General features: G+C 67.3%; 1 protein-coding gene across 3 annotated transcripts in view; it reads left to right on the forward strand.

Annotated features, from left to right (window-relative positions):
- The window catches only part of RXRA (retinoid X receptor alpha), a 90856-nt gene that overhangs the window by 59114 nt on the left and 8161 nt on the right, over positions 1-23581 (forward strand). For all 3 annotated transcript variants that reach the window (XM_053204422.1, XM_027051819.2, XM_053204423.1), the window contains exons 2-5: positions 7941-8206; positions 13485-13635; positions 13987-14166; positions 21429-21598. In XM_053204422.1, the coding sequence (XP_053060397.1) occupies positions 7941-8206; positions 13485-13635; positions 13987-14166; positions 21429-21598 (767 nt within the window). The remainder of the gene's footprint in view (positions 1-7940; positions 8207-13484; positions 13636-13986; positions 14167-21428; positions 21599-23581) is intronic.

Below are 23581 nucleotides of genomic sequence, written 5' to 3' on the forward strand. Positions count from 1 at the left end.
GGCTGGAAACCAGCTCGGTGGACTGTCCGGGGCTCCTTGGCATCTTTCTGGGAGCATTGCACTGATGATTGGGGCCCTCTCCTGGCGCCCCCTGCAGTGCTGGCCGGGGTCGCTGGGCTGGTGGGTAGCCCCATCGGCGAGGCCACCGGCAGCCTTGTTGCCCCCTCGACTGTCTCTGGGGTGGAGGGATGTGGGCACCTCTTGGTGAGATCAGATGCCTTGGAGCCCCTCAAGATTTGGGGGCCCTAGGTGGTGGCTCTGTGGCTTGCACTCGGGGGCCGGGCATCTTTGAGGTTTCTGCCTGTTGGATGGATGGATGGATGGATGGATGGATGGATGGATGGAGGAGCGGCACCGGGGACAGGAGGCTGCCCGAGCCCTTGGGATGGGACTTCTGTCCCACAGCCACTGACCTGACGCCGCCGGTCCTGACCACTGCCCCTCCGAGTCCCTAGGCCTCTGCAGACCACCTGTCTGCTGGTGCTCAGCGCCCCCCTGCCCATCGCCCGTGGTCACGTGGCTTCTGGAAACACTGGCCCTGCCCTGGGTAGGGAAGGTGGGGAGTTGGCGTTTCCTGAGCCGCGTTTGGGGCTGTCTGTGCGACAGGTCCTGGTACCTGCTACCTTGAAGCTGTGAGCGGCCCGTGGGGCCTTCTCCCTGCCGCACCCGGGCACACAAGGGTGGCCGGGCGAGGACGGGGCTGGGCCAGACAGGCAGGGCTCCGGCGGGAGCGCGAGCGCGGCCCCGCTGTGCTCCTGGCGTCGTGTGTCCCTAAGCTGCGAAGACTTCGGGCTGTGTGCCGCTCCAAGACTCACTGCCCTCTCTGCTCCGTGGTGGTCTGAGCGGTGCCTCCCTAGGTTGGGTGTGCAGCTCGTCCTCAGGTACCCCAGATAGTGCTCGCCGTGGGCTTCCATCAGAGCACTGCCAGCCGGGGGGGGGGGGGGGGTGATGACACCCCCTGCTGCCAGAATGAGGGGAAGGGGTGCAGGTGCATTTGGTTGACTCTGTGGCTGGGCCTGGTGTGGCCCCGGCGGGCAGCCTCCGGCAAAGACCCCGGTGGGAGTGCCCCGGGGCACTGGTGCTGTCCTCAGCTCTTTCTCCAGCACCTCCCAGGCCCGGGCACTGGCTGGCTGCTCGCGGGGAGCCCCTCCTGGCCACCCCCTGCCTCCCGGCCGTGCTGCTCACTTCCTCCACGGTGGCTGGACTCCAGCCACACCTGCCGACCCCCGGGCCCAGCTGTGATACCCCTTCCGTACGAGGTGGCTGGGCGAGGGCGGCCACGCCACTCTTCTTCCCCTGCCCCTCACCAGCCCTGGCCTGCTCGGTATGGCCAGCAGAACCCCGAAACCCCATCCCTTTTGCTGCTTGCGGCAAAACCCACTTAGCATCAGTCTCTCTGGGCTTTAGGCTTTCATGCGTGCCGTGGGGCAGGACAGGGGTTTGCTTAGGTGGTGAGGTTGATGGTGACGATGGTGATGGTGGTGAGGTTGATGGTGATGGTATAGACGTATCTGTCATCGAGTGCTCAGTGGATATCAGCACAGACGTTGTGTTACCCTGGGCTTTGTTACAGAGAGTGGTTTCCCCTGTTAGACCCTTTGGGCCTTTCTGGGGTCTTTCTCCATGAGGCGCATTGCAAGGAGTGTTCCATCTACCCTGGGAGTCTGAAGTTGGTCAGGGCTGAGGGCTTTAGGTTGGTGTCTCCTCATTGGGACCCAGAAGTCCCAGCGCCTGTGTTACTGTTTCTTGTTCTCACACCCTGGGATGCCAGGGAGTTCCTTGGGAGAGCGGCCTGACTGGGGCCCTACAGATCGGGGCTGCAGTCCTACTCTTGGCCTTTGTATCTGTTTCCCCTGGGGGTCCAGACGTGTGAGCAGCCATGCTTTGTGTCATACACCCTCCTGTGAGGGGCTTTGATTCGCAGCCCCTCGCTTTTCCGTGCGTCCCACACTCCTACTCTCAGCCCCTGATCACATCCTGGGGGCCAGGGTATGAGTTCAAGGAAGGAGAGCCCAGCTGCGTGGCTGCTTCTGGGGTGGGGAAAGGAGCCGAGCCCCTGGTTTGCGTGATGTGGGTGGGGGTCAGGGGCCTTAAAGACAGGTTTGGCGTCTCTGAGTTCTTGAGGCCTCGTGCTCAGCTGGGCCCCAGGGCCCTGACCTGGCCCAGCCCACCCGGCGTCACTCTGAGGGGAGGACACCTGAGGCTCTCAGGGGAGCCCCTGACTCTTTCCGAGTCTCGGGCAGAGCCTCTGCCTATTAGGTCCGTGGTGGCTGCTCATTCTGGGGCCTTGGGGCTGGCAGGGTCATGATGTCCGTCCCTTGGCCTTCGGTGTCCACCCTGCCTGCCCCCTCTCCACCCCTCCCCTCCCGGGCCCCCAGGCATCCCTGTCTGTTGCAGAGGGTGGGGTGGGGTCATGCCAGGAAATAGGACTTTGGAGAGGCCAGCTGGTGGTCTCCATGGGACCCATGGGGGTGAAGTCCCTGTTGGGTGCCCAGGGACCAAAACCCTTAGAGCCGTGTCCTGTGGGCACGTGGGGGCAGGGTGAAGGAATGCACGTCTTGGCTTGCTGTCCCCGTCCTCTCCCTCCCTCTCTTCTCTGGGGTCTGGGTGGATCTGGGCCACCCCGGACCCTGTGTAGAGCTGGGCAGGTCCACGTTCTGGCCCCCTTGGGTCCGTGTGCTCGCTGAGCCCGGCAGAGCGAGGCCCCCAAAGCTTCCTGCCTGGCACATTCGCCACCCTGCTCGAGGCCCCCGGGCTTGGGGCAGGACAGAGGCAGGCTGGGGTTTCTCCTCACCTCTGTAAAGGCCCAGCTCACCTGTGTCCTCCTTAGCGGGGGCTGAGACTTGGGGCTGGGACCACTGGTTTGGGAGAGGGCAGAGTGACCCCAGAGGAGCTGAAATTTCAGCCTGAGCCACCTGAGCCATAAGCTGACACTGGGCCAGGAGGTCGTGGGTGGGCCATGCTCCCCGGGGGCCGGAGGTGACAGGCCCCTGGGTCCCAGCCCACCCTCTGCAGGGTGGGAAGCAGGCACGGACGGGGCACAGGGGCCACCACAGTAGCTGCTGCCTTGGGTGCACTCTGTTGGCAGAACGGGAAACAGGCCAGGGGCCCTGAGTCCCGGCAGCGGTCGGCTCTCCCTGCGGCTGGAGCCTCCGCATGTCAGGGGCCGTCTGCCCAGCCGGCCCCAGCTCCTGAAGGCCCCTTGCCCCGTGGGGCCAGCGGGAGCTTCCCACCTCCCCCTCCTTGTGTTCCAGCCACTCGCAGCTTCCCCCAAACCCAGACGCGCCGCGGTCCTCACCGCGTCCCCACCAGGCCGCCACTTCTCCCTCCCCTGGTGGCCTCGGGGAAGCAGTCCTTCCGGAAGGTGGGGGCTGTAGGTGGGTGTCTTGGGACGCTCCTGAGGGCCTGCCAGCTCCTTGATGTGGGGTTTCGGTTCCGGGAGGGGGTCCCCGGGCAGGGGCGCAGTGTTGCAGGGGTGGGGGGAGCTTGTGCTCAGAACTGTTCTTGTTCTTACAACATTCTTCCCCTACGTTTGTGCCCCTCTTCCTCCTGGGCACCTTCGCTCCCGCCCCCACACCGGCCTTCTTGCCCCTCCCCGAAGCGGGACCCCTCCCCTGGCTCCCTCACTTGGACCTCCTGTCCCTCCCTCCCCACTCTGCTTCCTGCGTGGCCCGCCCGGTGTCCTCCTCCCTCCCACTGGACACACGGCCCCAGCCCGTGGCCTGCTTGGACCCTGCCCCAATCGGTCCTGCCAAGAAGGGCCTTGGAGGAGCCCCAGCTCCCCTTTCTAAGAGTCAGGGGTTCCCTGGCTGTCTGGGGGAGTTGGAGCCCCCGGGCGTGCCCCCAACCGCGGTGAGGCTGGCATTTCCTGCCTCCTCCCCGCCTCCCTCCTGCCATGCAGCCACCGGAAAGGAGGTGGTGGGGCTTCCCCGCCTTCCTGCCGTGGGGTCCCAAGGGCTGGGGGGGGGGGGATCCTGGCGGGACCCCATGCGGCTGTGGAATCTTGGAGAGCGGAGATGTCTCTTCCTTCTCTCCAAGGGACCTTGGGCCACCTGTTCCTGAGTGGTGGCAGTGGTTTCCGCTTGTAAGCAGCTGCGACCGAGAGCCCACCGCCCGAAGAAGCGGCCCCTGCCGTTGTCGGTCCCCAGGAGACCGTTCTCGGCTTCAGACTTTATCAAGCGTAGCTCTTAACCCCCAGGCTCTGGGGCTCAGGGAGGTTCTGGGCGCCTGCTCTGGGGCTGAGAGCCCAGGGCTTCCCACCTCTGCCTGTGGCTCTGAGGCTGCCCTCCAGGTATTTGTGTGTGAGATGCAGTTTTGTGGCCTCAAGTATGTGCTAAAGGAGAGATCCGTCCACCACCTCTTCCGTGCAGCCTTCCTGGACTGAATCTGGCAGCCCGTCCAGGTCTCTGCCTGTGTGGGGGCTGCTGGGCCTCCCGTCCGTTTGGACAGAGGCCTGTCTCGTGGAGGTCCCTATGAGCTCCCGAGTCCCACTGATGCCTCATCGTCCCAAAGAGGGCATGGCGGCGGGGAGCGGTGGAAGGGGTGTGAGGTGCGGGGGTGCTGAGGGTGTGAGGCTTGGCGTTTGGGCGCCGCCCCTCCCCACACGCCCCTCTGCGCCCCCCTGGGCAGGGAGGGCCGGGTGTCAGCTGGCTCCCCCGTGTCTGAGCTTGATGTCCTGCAGCCCCGCCCCCCCCCACCCCCCCCAGCCCCACTGAGTGAGGATCAGATAAGTGTGTGGCGATCAGCCAGTGACAAGGCCCCAGCAAGTCCAAAGTATGACTTTTAAAGAATAAGGCCTTATCGCCGCCTCCGCTTATCAGCGGGTAGGGGCGGATGGCAGCGGTGGGGCCTGCACCCACGTGGAGGGGGGTGGGCAGGGCCTCTGCGAGCCGAGGATGTTTGGGCATTTTTTTGCCTTTTCTTTCTAATGTTCCCCTTCCTGGCCAGAGTGTCTCTCTCCAGAAGACTCCAGAAAACACACCCAGCCCATTGTCACCCAGGCTCCGGGAAAGTGTCTTCTGTGGATGTTCTGTGCAAACAGGAAGCACCCAGAGTGGGGGCCTGGGAGCAGCAGGGGTCCTGAGGAGGCGGGCTGGGGTGGGGGGGGGGGTCCTGGGACCCAGCAGCCCCAGGGGCTCACAGCAGGGTGGAGCGATTGCTGGACACTGAGCACGCAGCCTCGGGCCGGGTGGGCAGGGTGCCTGCTGCAGAGGCTCAAGGGGGGTGCTCCTTCCCCCATGGGCTCCCCTCCTCCTGGTTCGCAGACTCGGGCTGGGTGCAGGCAATGCCTTGGGGGGCTGGGGAGCTTTGGGGTGCAGGCTGGCAGCTGGCAGTCAAACAGGCCTCCTCCCTCCCGGCCCCCCTCCCTGCCGCCCTCCCCCCTTCCGGCCAAGCTTTCTCCTGCCTCTCCCTCCCTTTCCTGGGGGGGAGCAGCAAACAAACAAACAACCAGCAGCTCCGGGGGCACCGGCCCCTGCAGCTGTGAGCCTTGGTGGCGGCAGAGGCCCCTCCCAGTGGCTGTGGCTACGGCTGCACCCGGCCCCCGGGCCCTGCTCTGATCAGGGCCCAAGGGCCCCCAGGAGTACCTGGCAGGGGGGTTGGAATCTAGGAGTGGCTTCTCTTGCTCGGCCCTGGAATCATGGTCTCCTTCCCACTTGTGGGAAGGAAGGTGGGCGGCTCCCCCAGGGACACCGTCCTGAGGCGGGGAGCCCCAGACGCCCCTGGCTGCGTTGCCTCTCTCTCTGTGCTGCCCTGGGAGGCGTCCGCCAAGCCCGTTTTGCAGGGTCCATCTTGCTCCCTTTTTCCTTCCACCCAGAAGTTGGACAGGTGCTTCTCTAGACCGCGTGGAGGGGACAGCCCTGGTCCAGGCCATGGCCACCTCCCGTGGAGCAGGCGTGCGGAGGGGGAAGCCGAGCCTCGGGCAGGGGTGAAGCCGACTGCAGGCCGGAGAGGCGGGCCACAGTGGGCACCTGCTCGCCTGGTGCAGGGGCAGCTGCGGGTTTCTGGGCTCCTGTCTTTGGGCGGGTCCGCTGCCTTCTCTGTGCCTCAATATCCTCGGCTGTCACAAGTGGGTAGGCAGGGACGTGGGAGCTCCGTGAGATCCAAGATCTGCAGCCGGGCCTGCGTCTGCTGTGCTCGACCGCCTGGCCTCTCCCTGCCTGTCCTCCTCGTCAGCCCTGCCCCCCCCACCGCAGGCTTCCCGCGGGAGTTCCCGGGGTGCGGACCTGGGGCCCTTAAGGACTAGTAGGGCCGATCTGCAGTACCCATCCTTGCCAGCAGGTGCTGCTACCACCCGGCTCTGGAATGCTTCAGTTTGGGTTTTCGAGTTCAGCAAAGCGGTTGATCCCCACTTTTGTGAACGGCTGGGATTTCAGACGGATCGGACGAAGCTGCCCACTAGTGGAGTTGGACGGCGAGCAGCGGCAGGCGGGCTCGTCCACCCCCGACTCCACTGTGGGACTCTGGTTCCACGGAGCGGGAAGTGCCCAGCGGGCAGGGGGCTGCGCGATGGGGGCAGGTATAGGCTCGCAGAAGAGGGCTTCTGACAGAGTGGCAGAGCCTGCTGTGTTCCTGCCGGAGCCGCCCACCGCGCCCTTCGGGCTGGTCCCCCCCCTCCCCCCAGCGTCTCCAGGGACAGGTTCATAAATCCCTGCATGAGGATCTCGGCTGGAGTCACGAGTGCCAGGCTCCGACTCTGCCGGTTGGCAGCTTTGTCCTGAAGTGTGACGGTGCGTGCCCCCCCCCCCCCCCCCCCGCCCCGAGACCATTTGCACAGGGAGCATTCAGGACACGGCCACTGCAAGGTTGGCGGAGGTGGGTTTTCCACGGGGCCGTCGAGGGGTGCAGCCCCCTGACCTGGGGTGCGTGTGGACAGAGGCCACGCCATCGTGTCTGTGGTCCCGCTCGACCTGGCGGAAGCACCTGTGGTCACCGCGGGCTGGAGCGAGAAGGGCCGAGGAAACATTTTGCAGATGGGAAGGCTGAGGCCCAGAGGGGCCCCGCTTGCCCAGGGTGGGGGGGGGGGGGTGGCGTCCACTGGCCTCTGCCGCCCTCGGGCTCCGCCGGTTCCTGATGGAATGCTGGATGGAATGCTGGAGTGTTCGGCCCTGTGGGCAGCGCATTCGCCACCTGAGAGCCTCCCTCCGGGGAGGTTTCTTCCTGCTGAGCCCCCAGGCTGGGGTGCGGAGGCCTAATTAGCGCTTGCCGGGCTTTGAAATCCCTGAGATGAAAGTCTGTGTGTGGGAGGTCCCGGCCCCTCCCCACAGCCTCTGTGGGCTGCTCGCTCTGAGCACCGGCCCTCTCCGGAGCGCGCGGATTTGGGGCACACAGGAAGTGCGCATCTATCTGGGGTTCGTGGGTCAGAGGGCCACGGCTGCTGGGGCGCCTCCTGGTGCCAGAGCCGCCGTGCCCGGGGCACTGTGAGAACACAGGCCTGGATGTGCCGTCTGTAAAATGGGGTGATGATAGCGCCTGCCGCAGGCCTCCCACCTCCTCCCTTGCATTAATCTGCACCGAGGACACGGACTGGTTTCTGCCACGGCGTGGGCACCCTGAGGCGTTGGTCGCGTCCTTTGTGCCGTTGTTCCCACACCTTTACCTCAGCCCCTTGAGCATATGGGCAAGGGGACTGGCAGCTCGTGGTGACCAGGCATCCCAGGCGGACAGGCAGCCTTCCCGTCTCCCTGCCTGTCCGGCGTCTGCCCCCCCCCCCCCCCCCCGCCAGCCCAGCCTGAGCCCCAGCACCGGGGCCACCTCGGAGGGGGAGCTTCCGGCGCCCTGGCCCGGCCGGACCTCGTGTTGGGGGGAATTTGCGGCCCGAGCCATTACGATAGCCATAGGGGCGCTGGGGCCCGGCCTCGCCGCGGTCTCTGCGCCCTGCGGGGAGCAGGCCGGGGCCGTGTGGGTTCCTGACCGCCCGCCTCTGGGTTCTTGTCTTGCAGATTTCTCCACCCAGGTGAACTCCTCTTCCCTCAACTCCCCCACGGGGCGTGGCTCCATGGCCGCCCCCTCACTGCACCCCTCTCTCGGGCCCGGCATCGGCTCCTCGCTCGGCTCCCCCGGCCAGCTGCACTCGCCCATCAGCACCCTGAGCCCCCCCATCAACGGCATGGGCCCACCATTCTCGGTCATCAGCTCCCCCATGGGCCCCCACTCCATGTCAGTGCCCACCACGCCCACCCTGGGCTTCGGCACCAGCAGCCCCCAGGTAAGTGCAGAGGCGGGCCCCGTCCTGCGGACCCTCGGGGGGTCCTCTCCCCACTTTATGTCTGGGAAGTCGAGCCTCAGAGCGAGCGGTGGCTTCGGCCTGAGTTTGAGCCCGGGTCTGGCTGACTCCCCGGCCCTCGACTCTCCGAGGTCATCAGCCGGCCTCCCCGCTCCTGGTCGTTTACTCCAGTGTGCCCCCTCCCCCACCCCGCGGGGGGCTCCCTTGCTCCCCTGACTCAGAGCTCTGTAGGGCGGGGTGCCGCCTTCCTCAGCATTCACAGCCACCCACCCCCCTGAGCCCCTGTCCCTTCTCGGCCCTTCCCTCCTGGCCGCCGCGCATGCCCACACCAGGTGGTTCCGGCGCCCCGGGCCCAGAGCCCGGGGTGGCGTGTCCAGGCTCTGTGCCGATGTGCCCTCCTCAGGCCGGGCCCCAGGCCCCACGGTGGCCTCAGCTCATCTGTCAGGGCTCGGTGGGATTTTCCACGGGCGTGGGTTTGGAATAGTCTGGCTTTCAGGGTTGTCTCTGAATCAGGAAGGAAGTGGTGCCTGGCAGGGCCTGGCTCGGTCTGGTTCTTGCCGTGGGGACCGTGGGGGCCCAGTCCACCCTCCCCTGGGCACCTGTCGTCCAAACCCCTGCAGAGCTGTCCGGAGCTCTTCTGGAGATCCCTGGGTGGTGACGGGTCCCCGGGGCCCAGCAGGGTGTCTTCTCTCCCAGCTCCGTGCGTTTCCTGCTGGGTTTCTTGCTGGGTGGCCAGAGGGCCTGCCTGAATCCCAGCGGGACCTCCCTCTCTCTGGGGCTCGAGCCGTCCTTCCTGAAATAGGTCCGAGTCCAAGGCTGGGTTCGGCCGAGATGGCAGCCCCGTGGTGGAGAGCCTTGGGGCACATCTCCACGGAGCCTCAGGACAGCCTCCTGGGGAGAGACTTGGGCGCAGGCTTCCCTACCCAGAGCCACACATGCCCTCGTGACAGCGACATCCTATGGGCTCCCAAGCCCCTGCCTGCGGGGCAGTCCCCTTTGCTGCTGGCCCCGGGGTACCACCGAGCTGGAGCCAGCCCACTGCCCCTCTCGCTGGGCCTCTAGAGCTGGCCTTGGGGGGAGAATCTTGCTGGCTTTTCCAGAGTGACCTTGTCAACCTTTTGTGTCTGGGGGACAGGAACAAAAGAGCTGGGGTCTCAGGCCTCAGTGCAGAGCTCCCGTGCTCCTCTCGGGTCACTTGGTCCCCGGAGCAGGCAGGAGGCCTGAGGTGCTGGCCTGAGGGAGGCTCGGCTGCTTTGCTGGGCCTGGCCAGGTTATTTTTAGCACAGCCGCCCCACCCCATTCTTGCTGGCTGCACAGCGAGCCAGGGGGGCAGATGAAGACCGAGTGTGCACCTGCCCCCCTGGGGACCGCGACAGAGGCAGGCACCTGCTGGCCCTCAGCCCCATGAGGCTCCTTGCTGGCCGTAGGCCTACCACCTGCCCTGGACACCCTGAGGGCTCGTGTACAGCAGGAGCCTGGGCGTGGCAGTGGTGTCCCCCAGACCTTGGGGTCACCTGCCACTTGGCACTGTTTGCCCATCTGGGAGCGAGGGCGGGGTAGTACTGGGGAGCGAGGGGTTTGGGGGACCACATCTGTCCTGTTCTCTCTTATTCTCAGCACCCAGCCAGGTTCCTGGCGCTTGGCGGTGCTGGTTGAACCCAGGTTGCGTGTGAGTGAGGGGCCCCAGGCCCCTTGAGGCTGATGAGGGGATCGGGGCAAGAGTCAGGCCTGGGAGAGGGTGTGGGGAGCAAGCCCACTGTGCCCCAGATGGTCACTGCTGTCCTGTGGCCACCCGTCCCACGTGTCCCTCTGTCCATCAGTCAGTCGCGCCACAGTGAGTTTTGCCACGGTCTGAGCCGCGCACTCGGCCTCCCCCGTGGCTGCCCGTCCTGGTGAGGCCTCAGTTTCCCGGTAGCGCCTTCCCGGAGTGAGTGGAGCTTCTGGGCTTCAGCAGCTCATCCTGGAAACCTGGGGTTCCCCATATTCACGAAGAGTGTGGGTGGAGTTCAAAGGGGGGCATGCCCCACCCTCTGCCCCAAAACCACAACCGCGAAGTCATGGTTGGCGGAACCAGCGAGGTTCTGCGATTTCTGCTGCCGGAGAAGGGCTGGCGCCCTGCCGAGGGCTGCCTGCTTGAGTCCACGCAGCCCAGAAGGCCCGCCAGCGCCCCCGGTCTGCCTCGCTTCGCCCTCCCTGCCCAGAAATGGGTGCCTGGGGGTCCAGATCCCAGGCGCCGGCCCCCGGGCTGCCCTGTGCCTCTTTCCTGGTCTGGGGGCTGAGCACAGGGCCCGGGAGCACCCCCACCGCGCCCCAGAGCCCTCTGGCCCCACCGGGCCTGCCGTGGGCACCACAGCATGTAGCCCTCGCCAGCCCAGCAGACCTTCCCTGGTGGGGGAATCTGCTCAGGCCAGTGGGCCGGCTGCCACTGCCTGCTCTTTGTCGGCAGTCCTGTGGCCGTGAGGCCTCCGAGGACAGGGCGTCCCCACGGTTTGCCCCTGCCTTGCGGGTCCTGTGAGGCAGGCGAGGCCAAGGGCCTGGTCCCGCAGCGGCAGGCCTGAGCCTCCACCCCCAGTTCTGGCCGCGGATTGGGGGGAAGCCGGCTGTTGGCTCAGGAGGAAGAGCGTGGTGGGTGCAGAAGAGAGGAGCCTCCAGAGGCGGCAGGAGACCCTGGCGGGGCCCTGATGAGGCTGCTGGTTGTTTCAGCGAGTCCTGTAGGCTCCAGTGGGAACTGAAAAAAATGCCAAGGATATGAAAGGGGAAATAGGACTGGGCCCCGCCCTGGCCACACCACATGGCCTCCAGGCCCTAGCCAGGGGCTGTTGGCACCGTGGATGGGGTGCAGGGGGGAGGGGGCACAGCTCCTCAAAGAATGGGGGAGCCAGCCCAAGGCGCATCAGCTTGGAGCTGGGAAGGGCGAAGTGTGACCCCTGACCCCGCACAGCCTGGCCCTGGTGGCCTTATGGGCACCGTTTACTAGTTGAGGCAAAGGATCGATGTGGGTGGCCCCAGGCCTGTGGTGAGTGGGGGCTGCAGCCAGCCTCGTCTCTCCACGTGTGCAGGGTCTCCTAGGGCTCCCAGAGGCCTCTGGGCTGACTGCTGTGCCCCTGGGATGCCTGAGGCCGGGAGGGCAGGGATGCCCCCGGCACATGGCCGACAGCCATGGCACCGACTGTCCTTCCCGCCTGGAGCTCCTTCCCACGTGGGGCCCGCCCAGCCTTCCTCGCTGCAGTGGCCCTGCCTCAGTTTACCTAGGGCAGTCACCAGTTCTTAGGGCCTGCATGTACACGGGGGACAGGGCAGGTGGCCTGCCACCCACCCAGCATGGTGTGGGTAAACATGAAAGAGGAAATGCCCAGGTTCCTCTCCCTGGTGCCCTCGAGTGGATCCAGCCACGTGGGGTCCTGGCCGGGCTCCCACAGCGTGGGGAAGGCTGCAGCGGGGGCAGGCCTCCTGCTCCCATGTCCTCAGTGACTCCCCCCCGTCGGCCCCCTCTGCACCCATGTCGTGCCCTTCCCGAACGGCTCAGCGGCCCCTCCGCCTGGGACCCAGCCCGCGATGTCTCCTGGAGGCCGAGTGTGTGCAGCAAGCTGCCCCTGTGTCGGCTCAGTTTTCCTGACGGCGGCCCTCAGCTTGGCCCTCGACGAACCTCAGAATGATTGAATGATTTCCCCAAAGTCACACAGTGGATGGAAGAGGACATAATCCGGGGGCCCTGCCATAAGCCGTGCTGTCCCCACCACTCGCCTCCGCCCCGTCCCCACCGAGCCAGCGAGCTCTGCAGGGCTGCGCGGGGCTGTGTAGCCTGTGTCGCTGGGCACTTAGGGAACGGCGTGTGACGGGTGGGGTCCCTGAGTGGCTCTGGGCCTGTTCCCCCTGCAGCATGCGGGCATCGCCTTGGTGCCCACCGCCTGCTACCCAGAGGCCTGCCTGCCGGGCCCCTGACCTCCTGAGCCTCCACATCCGTATCTGGGAAGGGACGGAGGGTTTTCCACATGGCAGAGGCAAACGTGTGTGGCACACCTGGGCACAGGAGCCCTCCGCAAACGGCCCCTTCTCTGTCCCCTTTCCTGTGGGAAACGCTCCCAGGCCTGGGGACGGTGCGCAGAGAGTGCCCTGGTGCCACTGGACAAGCCGCTCTGGTCCGTGGCGCCCTCTCACGTGATGGCCCCCAGGGGTTTCTCAGGAGCCCCCCGGAATCCCGGGTGGGGGGTTGGGGGGGGTGGTCAGAGTCACAGGGCCCCGGGCCGGGGAGGGGCCCAAAGCCACGGGGGCTGGAAGGACCCTCCCAGCCTCCCAGGCCGGCATGGAAACAGGCATTGGGGGCCCTTCTGCTTTGTGTGCTCGTAGCACCAAGTTCTCGCTGCCCCGTGAGAAAGCGGTGGAGGTCGGGGGCCTTGGGGAAGGAAGGAGGTGAGGTTCCCGCTGGCAGGAGGGGCCCGGGGCTACCCGGGGGCAGCCAGGCGCCTGCTGTCCTTCCCCAGAGACGCGCACACTGCCCGGTTTCCGCCTTTGTCAGGGGTTTGCAGAAGTGGGGGGCCGGGGGCCGCCGGGCCGGGGTCCTGGCGCCAGTGGAGACAGGCCAGCCCGTGGGCGCAGCAGGAAGCACCCCTGGGCCCTAGCGCTGCCGGGAGAGCTGGGGTGGATGCAGCGGAACCAAAACTGCTGTGTCATTGCAGCGGCAGCTGTTGCCAGGGTGACGGTGAGGTTCCCACGCTTCCTCCTGGGCAGCATCGGGCTGTCAGCCGCCGCGTGGGGCGGGGTGGGGCGCTGTCTGTCCTGCTCTCCTTGGGTCACGTGATCCGAGCTTCTCTCCCCCCCCCCCCCCCCCCCCCGCGGTGTGCTGCCGAGGTGGACCCCAGCTCCCTTTGCTTGCTGTGACCAGGCCTCGGCGCCCAGCTGCGGGTTGGGGGTCCCCAAGACAAAGTGCCTTCCTCGCAGGGGAGGGGCGCGAGCTCACGCTGCCCTGTCCAGGGCTCACTCAGTGATGGGAGGTGGGTGAGAGTCAGGGGGTGTAAGCAGGGCCCTGGGGGGTCCTCCTCTGAGGCCATGGGGGGGGTCCCTGAGGGCAGGGCAGGGCTCAGCAGGGCTGGGCCCTGCCGCTCCTGTGCTGTGTGGCCTGTGGCTGGCATCGCCCCTCTCTGAGCCTCGGTTTCCTCTCTGCAAGGTGGGGGGGGGGGTTCATTGGCGCCTTCCTACGGTAGGGCTGGTGGGGGGATGCTGGCACGTGCCCCCCTGGACGGCCCCGGTTTTCCCTCCTCAGCTCAGCTCGCCCATGAACCCCGTCAGCAGCAGCGAGGACATCAAGCCCCCGCTGGGCCTCAATGGTGTCCTCAAAGTCCCGGCCCACCCCTCAGGGAACATGGCGTCCTTCACCAAGCACATCTGTGCCATCTGCGGGGACCGCTCCTCAGGTAGGCCGTCGTGGTTGCAGCGGGACTGCAGGACTGCCCCCACCGCCCCCTGGGCAGGGCGCAGCGGTGCGGGGAGGTGGGCGGCCGGCCGGGCCCAGGAGGGGGCTGCTCGGAGCTCCTCAGGCCTTTCGCGCGCCCGGCCTTCTGGTGTTTTTGCGGCACAGCGATCGCGAGCTGGGGGAGGCCGCAGGGGGGGACGGCGGTGGGCGGGGCCTGTCCCGGGGCGGGGGGGGGGGGGGGGGGGCGATGGCGAAGGGGGCCGGCCCGGCCTCGCGCCCCTGCACCCCGACCGCGGGGGTGGGGGAGGCCGCACGCGCCCGGGCGCCGCGCTCACGGCCCCGCTCCCCGCAGGCAAGCACTACGGCGTGTACAGCTGCGAGGGCTGCAAGGGCTTCTTCAAGCGGACGGTGCGCAAGGACCTGACCTACACCTGCCGGGACAACAAGGACTGTCTGATCGACAAGCGGCAACGCAACCGCTGCCAGTACTGCCGCTACCAGAAGTGCCTGGCCATGGGCATGAAGCGCGAAGGTAGGCCCGCCCGCGCCGTCCCGTGGCTCCTCCCACGGCCCCGCCCCTCGCGCGCCCCGCCGACGGGACGGGGACGGGGCGCTCGCTCGCTCCCTCCAGGGGCCAGCCCCGTGGCTCTCCCTGGGCCCTGGGCTCGCCTGCCCTTCACCGGGCGCCTGCTGTTCGCCGGGCTCTGGGCTTAGCGGGGGCCGCCTCCATCCTGCCCGCTGGCGGCTCTCAGCCCCGCGGGGGAGCGCGATCAAAGCCTCTTCCGGTGCCAGTGGCCCAGGGCGTGGGCTCTGGGACCCGGGCGAGGGCCGAGGCTGCAGGTGGGAGATGGGGAGAGGGAGGGTCCCGAGGTCGTGTTGCGGCCGACTGGTAAGGGGACAGTCGGGGACGCCGTGGCGGGGACAGCGCTGATGAGGGGGCGGAGTGGAGCAGGGAGCCCCAGCCACCACGGGGGTGCCGCTGAGCCCTGCTGCATGCGGGGGGGGGGCGGGGGGGGCGGGGGGCCTCGGGAGCTCCAGCGCTGAGCTGCAGGGGCTGGCCGGGGCCTCGAGGAGTGTCTGCCCACCCACCCTTCCTCGGACAGGCAGAGGAGCTGAAGCCCAGAGGGTCCAGGGCTTGTCCGAGGCCACATGCCAGGCGGGACCCAGGCCCCTGGTGCTGTCCTCGTTTCTTTACGCTATCCAGGGGGCCAGAGGAGGTGTGCACCTGGCCCTGGTTCCTCTGGGTGCCCTTTGTAATCAGGGAGGGTTGGCCGGGGGTGGCCCGTACAGCTGTGTTCCCGGGATGGGGACTTGGGCAGGGCAGGCGCATGGTGGGTGGTGGATGAGTGTGTTCCCCGGGCATAGGGCACTGGCCAGATGGCCAGGTGCCAGTGGGCTGGGGGGAGGCTCGGGCTCCCTTGAGGACACCCCAGCACAGAGCGAGCTCAGGTCAGCGCCCGAGACCACTCACTGGCCGAGCTCAGCACTCCTGGTGCCAGGCGCCACGCTGGGCACTGGGCACGCAGCAGCGAGCCGTGGGCATGCGTCCACTGCAAGGGATTGTCACGTTACCAGGCGGGGCCCCCAGGTGTGCTCAGCGCTGGCAGGGGACACAGAGGAGGCGGTGACCCAGCTGCAGGCAGATGTCAGGCTGATGCCTTCAGAGCGCAAGGGTGTCGGGTAGACCGGGTGCCTAGCCGGAAGGGATGGCGTGTGCAGAGGCCGAGGGCATCAGCAGATACGGCATGCTGCAAGGCCTGGATGCCATTCCCGGCCCCAGAGAGTCACCCTCCGTGGGTCCCCGGGACTGCCTACTAAATGCGGGTCTCTCTCTCAGGCCCCCTCAGCCTGAGCGTCATCAGACCCCAGCTGCCTGACCTCCCGAAGGTCTGGGAGAGAGTGGATGCTGCTGGGTCCCAGGGCTGGGGAGACCTGGTCTGATCCCCCCTCCTGGCGCCCACAGTGACCGGGTCTTGTGAGTGGCTGTTAGAAACAGCTGCTTCGTGCGGGGCCTCACTGGGCACCGACCCCGTCTCCACACTCACTCTAGCCCCCTTGCCCGTGGTGTGGGGATTCTGCCCTGACTTCACTCACAGAGAGACGGGCTGCAGGGGTGGGCACCTGGGGGGTCTCCGGGCCAGCACAGGCCGAATCCCGTCTGCAGCCGTTGTCTTGGTCCGGGGTGGCACCAGCCCGTTTGTCTCTCTCACCTGATGGATAAATCTGGTGCTTTGGGCGCATTCCCGAGGCGGTGCACAGCCCTCGAGACCTGATTTATGGGCCGTTAGATAAATACCTGATCCTGTCAGGGCCCACCTCCCCTTTGCCTCGTACTGGATTTATGAGTCACGAACGTGCGGTAAAAACCCTCCTCCGGAGCTCTCTTGTGCCTCAGACGGCACTCTTACCCATGCTTTCCCGTGTGTAGCTCTGTGGCAGGGCCCAGGCCACAGCCTCACCCTTGGGAGGGGTGACCAGTGACCGCAGTGTGGCTTTGGTGCTGGCCCCACAGGGGGCTCCACGGTCTCCCAGGCCAAGAGACCTGTGACTGGGGGCTGGAAACTGCCCCCAGCGCCCCCCCCCCCCCCCAGAACTGGTCCTGAAACAGCTCTTTTCCTGTCTGCTGCCCTGGGGACAAGGCTGCTGCAGCGGGACCGTGGGCCATAGGGGAGCACGTAGGATGTGAGGTGTTGGCTTCTAGGCTGGCCCGGGCTGCGGGGCCCGTCAGTGAGGCCCTCGATCACGCCTCTGTCACGGGCGAGGACCCAGGCGCGGGCCCAGGCAGCGCTGCCCAGTGCGGCGCGGGAGGGCGCGGTCGGGGTGGGCACGGATGGGGACTGCCCCGCCGCGTGCTGGCTGATGAGGGGCGCTGCAGGCAGGCAGATAGCATCTGTGTCGGGCAATGCCGGGGCCTGCATGCACCTGCACCACCTGGGACTCGCTCCACGGCATTCCGGGGGGGAGATGCCAGCCGTCCGCCAGGCTGAGCCCGGGCCTGTCTGCTGGAGCACGCGGGGGCAGGGTTCGGGGGCCTGCTGGCGCTCCTGGTCCGATGGGGGGATCCGGCCCCCACCAGGGGTGGTGCTGTTCCAGGCTGGAGGGGTCACCCCTCTGTATGCCTCTCTGCTTCCTTCTTCTTCCTCCAGGAAGGCCTTTCCCTGCTTCCTTCCTGCCTCCATTTGCTTTCTGTGCTCCGTCTCCCAACCCAAAGACTGGGGTGCAGAGGGGGCAGTGCCGTGTGTGTGTGTGTGTATGTGTGTGTGTGTGTGTGTGTGTGCGCGCGCGCGTGGCTGCTCTCGAGTATAGACTCCTTGACTGTCCTGGATTGAGTACCGAAGGAAGGGGGGAACGTGTCCTCTGAGCTAGAGAGCCCCTCCGGCAGGACACCCACTCTCTGGGTCTCAGTGGCCCCGGCTAAAGAAGGGGCGTTGGGCCAGGCCTGCCTGTCTCTGTGCTGGAAACAGAGGAGGCGGCCGGGGCTGGGTGCTGCTCCCATAGCCACCCCCTCCCCCGCCTGGCTTCCCGCTCAGCCCCCACGGCCCGCAGGGGTGCAGCGGACACGGCAGTGGGTCGGGGTGGCCCCCGCTCCCCGCCCCCCATGTCAGCGTCTCCCTTGATGCCTGGGACCCCGCTCTTGTCGGGTGCGGAGCCCCCCTCCCAGGCGCATGTCTGGGGGCCCCCTCTCTGGTCTTCTGAGGGCGGGGCTCAGGCCCAGGGCGGGGGCGGGGGGGGGGGGGCAGGGAACGAGGCCCTGTGCTCGCAGACGCCTCCCGCCTGAGGCTCCCCGGCGCTGGCAGAACGTAAGTCAAACATGACTACGTCTAGAAGGTGACTGAGCTGGCAAAACATAAATCCCTGGGCTCCTCCCGCCCCCTCCGCCAGCTACAAATACAACCATAATATTTATAATGATGCCGCTCAGAGGTGCGGGCCCTCCACGGCTTCAAAGTGCTTCACGAAGCATTGGCTAATTAATTCGCGCCGCCCCCGCCGAGGAGGCAGGTGCCGGGGACCCCCACCCGCCGCTGCCGCCCCGGGCGCTGCCCCCACACTCGGGCCGCCCCGTCTGCCCGCCTGTGCAGGGGGAGGAAATCTGTGACCGGCATGTGGGGAGCGTGGGGGCCGGAGGCGGGAGCGCCGCGCGGGGCCAGCCCCGGGGCGGGGCTGCGGTGCTCCCTCCGGGGCGGGGGGAGGCGGGGCCACACAGCTGGCGGGGGCAGGGCCACGGCGCCCGGAGCCACCCGCTGCCCTGTGAGCTCAGCCGTGCCCCCGTGCTGCTCTGGACCTGCGTCCCCAGCTGGAAGAACGAGGCAGTTGAGCCAAAGCGCATGCCTCTCGGCTGTGTCCCAGCCCTGAGGGTTTCGGATTGTGCCCAGAGCACAGACCCCGGGACCACCCCCCCCCCCCCCCCCCCCCCCCGCTCAGGGTCTCTGGGACACGGGCCTGCCTGGACTCTGTGTCCGTCACCCCAGCTGCTGGCTGCGTCAGTCCGTGCACGGTGGCAGCAGGGTGACCACGAGCAGGTGCCCTGCCCCAGCCCGGCACCTGCCACATGTTGGGGTCTGGAAGCCTGACTGGAGAGGGCCCGGAGCACGACCGTGCCTCCTCGCCACCTGCCCGCCAGCGGGAGCTCCCCCTGCCCCCCGCGGCCCCCACCTGCTCTCGGCCTTTGGGAGGCGCCGGCCTTGCAGAAACTCTGACTTGGGCTTCCTGCCTGGCTCCTCGGCCCAGCTGCTGTGATTTGCAGGTGCTGAGCTGGCCCCTGTCCTTGAGTCGCACTCTGTGAGTGCAAAGGCCCTCTTCTGTGCTCTGGGTCTCAGAGAGTGTAGCCTCTGGCTCGGGGTTGGCTCTAAATAGCCACCGGCCAGCGTGGCAGACATCGCCTGCCCTCAGGGAGCCCCGCGGGGTGGTAGAGAGGTGTCCGTTTGGGCTGTCAGGGAACTGTGGGCTGTGCTCCGGGAACCAGGCAGGCCTGTGGGACCCTTGGGGCCAGCACCGTCAGGGAGCCCTATGCCCCCCGGGCTGGAGCGGCGAGAGAGGAACGAGGGCTCACGGATCCCCGGGGGAGGGCTGATCCCCAGGAGCCATGGCCTTGGGAGGAGGTGGCAGGTGAGAGCCGAGGCTGGGCGGGGAGGCGCCAGAGCCACGGACGCCTCTTCCCGCCCTCCCCCCTCCTGCCCGTCTGTTGCATTTGCCAAACCCATCAGGAAACCAAAGGGGAGAGGACTTGGTAAGGCGGCCCGAGTTCGGGCCCTCAGAGCCAGGACAGGGGGGTGGGCTCTGGAGGTTCAAGGAGGTGGTCTCGTGACAGCTGGCATCTGTGAGACTCGGGGACGTGCTGTGCCCCACAGAGATGCCCTGAAGGGGAGAATGAGCCCATCTGAGGCCCAGGGGGCCATTGACTCAGGAAGCCCCGGGCCAGGCTGCACCTTCTGCTCTCCAGAAGACACTGCCCCAGGACATTGGACCAGGAAAGAGGGCACTGAGCGCAGTGCCCTGAGAGTATGAGGGCGTGAGGGCGGGATGCCAGGCTGAGGTCTGCAGGGCGGGGGCTCTGAGCTGGCTTTGGGAATATAAATCAGGGACTGGTCAGCAGTGGGGAGTGGGAGACCCGGATGGCCCAAGGAAAGGCCCGCTGGAGGAGGAGGGTGTGGCCAGCATCCTCGGGAGGGCCGTGAGGCCCCCTGGCTGAGCCCCCACCTCCAGGGCTGGCCGGAAGCTGGGCAGTGGTCCAGAGAGCCTGCAGCGGTTGGAGTCAGCTGACCTCAGCTGGCTCCTCTGCAGGAGAGTGACCTGGGGGCTGCAGGTTCGGCTCCTTGCAAACGTCACTGTATTTTATCTTCGTGCTCTACCCAGGGGCCCCCCCCCGGGAGCTGGCCGCTCGCCAGGGCCTCTGGTGCTGCAGCTCAGGGTGTGATCTAGGAGCGGGACGGTGGGGGTCCGGGTCCTGCGATCCCGGAGCGGGATGGTGAGGCGAGCTGCTCTGAGTCGGGTGGTGTGGGCATCCATCCAGGTGAGGGTTCTGAGGGGCTCATGAGGTTTGTTGGGCACTTGGCTCGGCAGAGTGGCCTGCCGGGTGCAGTCATGGGGGCTGCGAGGGGCTGAGTCCGAGGACTGTGTGCCACGAGCACCGGCCCAAGTCTCAAAGCCCTCGGGTTTCTAGTAAGGGAGTGAGCTGCCTGTACCCCTGGGGTGCTGTGGGGGACCTGGGCCTGGCATGTGGGGCTCCCCCAGCCCAGGGTTATCTTCTGCCTCTTACTGGGAGCCCTCTGGGCTTGGATGTGGCCGCAAGAGGTGGGTCCAGCTCTCTCGGTCCTCGGGGCCTCCCAGGGGTCGGCCTGCCTCTGGACTCTGTGGCGAGGGGCTGTTTCCAGGCCCTTCCTCTCAGCTTAGATGGGCCTGGGGACAAAGGTCTCCGTGCTATACTCTTGGAAGTCCCCTCACCAAGCTCCCACTCTGTGATGGGGTCTTCAGGAAACCGAGGGCCTTGTCTGGGGGTGGGGGGGCCGAGGAGCCGGCCCTCAGGAGGTCGAGGCCACCCCAGGGGCCTGGTGGAGGGGGACCATAGGAGGGTGGGCTTGGGTGGGCTTGGGTGGGCTTGGGGGAGGCTGCTGTGACGGCATCTGGGCATTCCCGACACTCCTAGCTGGCTCAGGCTGAAACAGTGCCGTGTGGACAGCCCTTCTGGCCCCGCACCGGGCTGCAGGCTGTGACTTTTCCCTTCGGCTGACTCGTTTGCCCCAGTCCAGGGCCCTTAGTTCTCTTACCGGAGAGGAGGGGTGGAGGTGGGGGTCCCCCAGGAGCCTGCGGCAGCCCCGAGGAGCCATCTTGGGTGCTTGTGGGGCTCTGGGTGGGGTCCACAGCCTGACCCCTGGGTCCCGGCCTCTCTTGGGAAGAGCAGTTTGAGCTTCATGGACTCTGAAGTCTGAGGTCTGTAAACGCCCATCCGCACAGTGCCCTGGTGTCCTCCCTTCTGTCCACGTAGGTCTCCTTGGGGCAGTGTGCAAGTGAATGCCCCCCTCTCTGCCTCCTTCCATCGGCTTCTCTCCCTGGGCTCCCAGGGACTGGGCCATGCCCTGTCCACCCATCTGCTCAGCCCTCCAGCCCCAGGGCTGCCCCATTCCCTACCGGGCTGACCCAGGCCATCCTGGCTGATGCTCTGGGTTGGCATCCAGCTCCTGGTCTCCCCTGGGCCCCCCCTTTTCTTTCTGCAGCTGGATGGGACTTTCAGAGGTGTGTGTCCTGTCCTGTCCCTTTCCTGTGGCACAGGAACTTGCCCCTGCTTCCGTGTACCCCTTGTACCGGCTCTCCAGCTGGTGTGAGAGGCCCATTCATCAGGAGTATCTCTGATCTGGCTCTGGGCCTTTGCACACGCTGCCTCCTATGCCTGAACTATTACCCTTGTGTTTCGTGCCTCTTTACTTTCCTTGCCGCTTCTTCCGGGCAGCCTTCCTGCCTTTGTCTGAGCCCATCAAAACCCTTCTCGCTGCACGTTAGGCTCCCTGCTGAACCATCCGTCAGCTGCACGAGAGCTGGGCCCCATGTGCCCTGGCCTGTGTATGCCTGGCCCCAGACAGGTCCTGATGTGGAATTAGCCAGACGAATTAACGAGAGGCGGGTGTGCTCTGTGAGTGTGTGTGGCTGCTGAGAGGCAGAGACTGGGCCGTGGTCTGGCCCTCACTGGCCCTGCTGGGCGTGCTGGCTCGGGGCCGACACGGCTTGGCCCCTGGTCTGGGGGGCGGGGGGCGCTGCCCAGGGAACCGCGGGCTGACCATGGCCTCCCTCACCCTGCAGCCGTGCAGGAGGAGAGGCAGCGGGGCAAGGACCGGAATGAGAACGAGGTGGAGTCCACCAGCAGTGCCAACGAGGACATGCCGGTGGAGAAGATTCTGGAGGCGGAGCTGGCCGTCGAGCCCAAGACCGAGACGTACGTGGACGCGAACATGGGGCTGAACCCCAACTCGGTGAGCGCCACCCCTGCCCACGTGGTCCCCCCCTCCCCCCCGGGACCGCAGGGGCCGGCGTTGCCTGGGGACCGCTGGCCCCTGGTGAGCGTTGTGGGCGAGAGGCCCCATCTGTCGTGGGCCGTGCTGACGCCCGGGACCCCGCACGTGCTGTCCTGCCCCACGGGGCCTGCAGCCCGCGCTCAGCTGGGTGTCGGGGGTCCCGTATGTGCCCCCATGTGGGGTCAGGGCTGGGCCCAGAGCCTGTGGCCCTGAGGTGGCACTGGCCTCTCTCCCTCCGTCCTCCGCCTGGCTCGCCGCGGCTTCCACCGTGCTGGACACGCACGCCCTGTTCGTCCACCCGTGCACCGCCAGGGCCCTTGCACATGCAGCTCTCTCTGATTCCTCCTCTCGTGTCTGTCTGGGCTCAGGGGTCTCTCTTCCTGGGGCCCTTGCCCCCTGTGGCCTTCCTCCACGGCCCTGTGAAGGCGGGCCTGGCCCCAGGGCGTGGCTCAGAGCTCCCTTCACGGCCCCCGGCACACGGCAGCCGGTCGCGGGGTGCGTGGTGGGTTAATTCTCCGGCCCCGGCCAGGGACCCCGCCTGCCCGCGGGTGCTCACACGCAGCCCTCACCCCGGCTACGCGTGCCCCGTGTGCTCACGAGGCCCCGGCACTGTGAGGCCGCCGTGGCTGGCCACCTGGCTTCCCCAGACCCCCGTGGGGGCGCCCAGTGCCCAGGGCCACAGCCCCTGTCGGGCCTCCGCTCTGGCGCCCAGCCAGGGAGCAGGTGCACGCGGGGCCCGAAGTCAGGCGTCCGGCACTCTGCTTGTGGACTGAGCCCACCCCTCAGGGCCCCGGGATGGGGGGTGGGGGCCGGCTTCGAGGGGTTCACGGTGGGACAGAAGCTCCGGGACAAAATCGGGAGATAGACCAGGGGCTCCCGACGTTTTTCTTCCGTCGAGTGCAGACGTTATTAGGAACAACCAGCTGCCGCCTGCTCCCCCTGCTCTCAGAACCGGCCCGGAGCTGCGGGCCGTGCCGAGGGCTGGCCGCATCGGGGGACACCAGCCTGCCTTCCTGTGGCTGGCCTTGTTACAGCTTCCTCTGGGTTGGTCTGGCCCCCCTTCGGACAACTCATTAGGCCCCGTCCCTCAGACAGCAGGAGGGTGGCTCACTCTGGAGTGGCACCTTTAGCGCCCTGGGACGGGGGGGTGGCGGAGGGCCTGCTGTCATCTCTTGGGACACGTGACCTGTGCGGCCAGGTGCAGAGGCCACTGCCCGGGAGTGGTTCAGGGGCTGCGCTGGGCCCCTCGTGGGCTCCTAGGGGGCCAACAGCCGGTGGCCAGGGAGGCTGGTTCCCTGGGCTTCCTCCAAGAGCTTTGAGGCTCCTCCACGCGTCCCCCTGCTCCACAAGGCTTCCCCGGGCCCCTCTCCACCTGACAGGGCCGGAGGCACAGAGCCCAGCAGGGGTGGCCTCGGACAAGGCTAGCTACTGGGTGTGTCGCCCTCGTAAGCCGGGGACCCCACGCAGGCCAGCCTCTGTGCCAGTGCGGATGATGGGGGTGCTGCGTGGGGACACATGTGCCCTGAGCGGAGCCTGGCCCCCGGCTTCTGGTCGATGCGGAATGTGCTGCAGGGAACGCAGGAGGGAACGCCCACCCCACAGGCCAGCCCTGGGCAGCAGAGGGATTTTGGGGTGAGGGCAAGTATAGGGGTGTGCTGGGGGCCATCACCCTGGGCTGGGGGTCCCGTGAGCCCCAGAAGCCCTGGCTGACGCCTGTTCCTACAGCCCACGTCCCCCCCTGCTCACCCAGCCCCTCCCCACCTGGTGGCCTCTGTGACAGTTTGTCACCTGGCTTCCCGTGCAAGCCCTCAGCAGGCCTCTCCCGCGGGACCCCGGGTGTGGAGACTGCGCCTCCCTTTAGGGCAGATGGCCGCCGTCTGGGGAAGCTCCTCAGAGGAGCCTTTGCCCCTGCCAGGGGGCCCCGGCCCTTGTGGTTCCCAG

The sequence above is a fragment of the Acinonyx jubatus genome, chromosome D4 (assembly GCF_027475565.1).
Source record: "Acinonyx jubatus isolate Ajub_Pintada_27869175 chromosome D4, VMU_Ajub_asm_v1.0, whole genome shotgun sequence".
In the NCBI taxonomy this organism is placed as follows: domain Eukaryota; kingdom Metazoa; phylum Chordata; class Mammalia; order Carnivora; family Felidae; genus Acinonyx; species Acinonyx jubatus.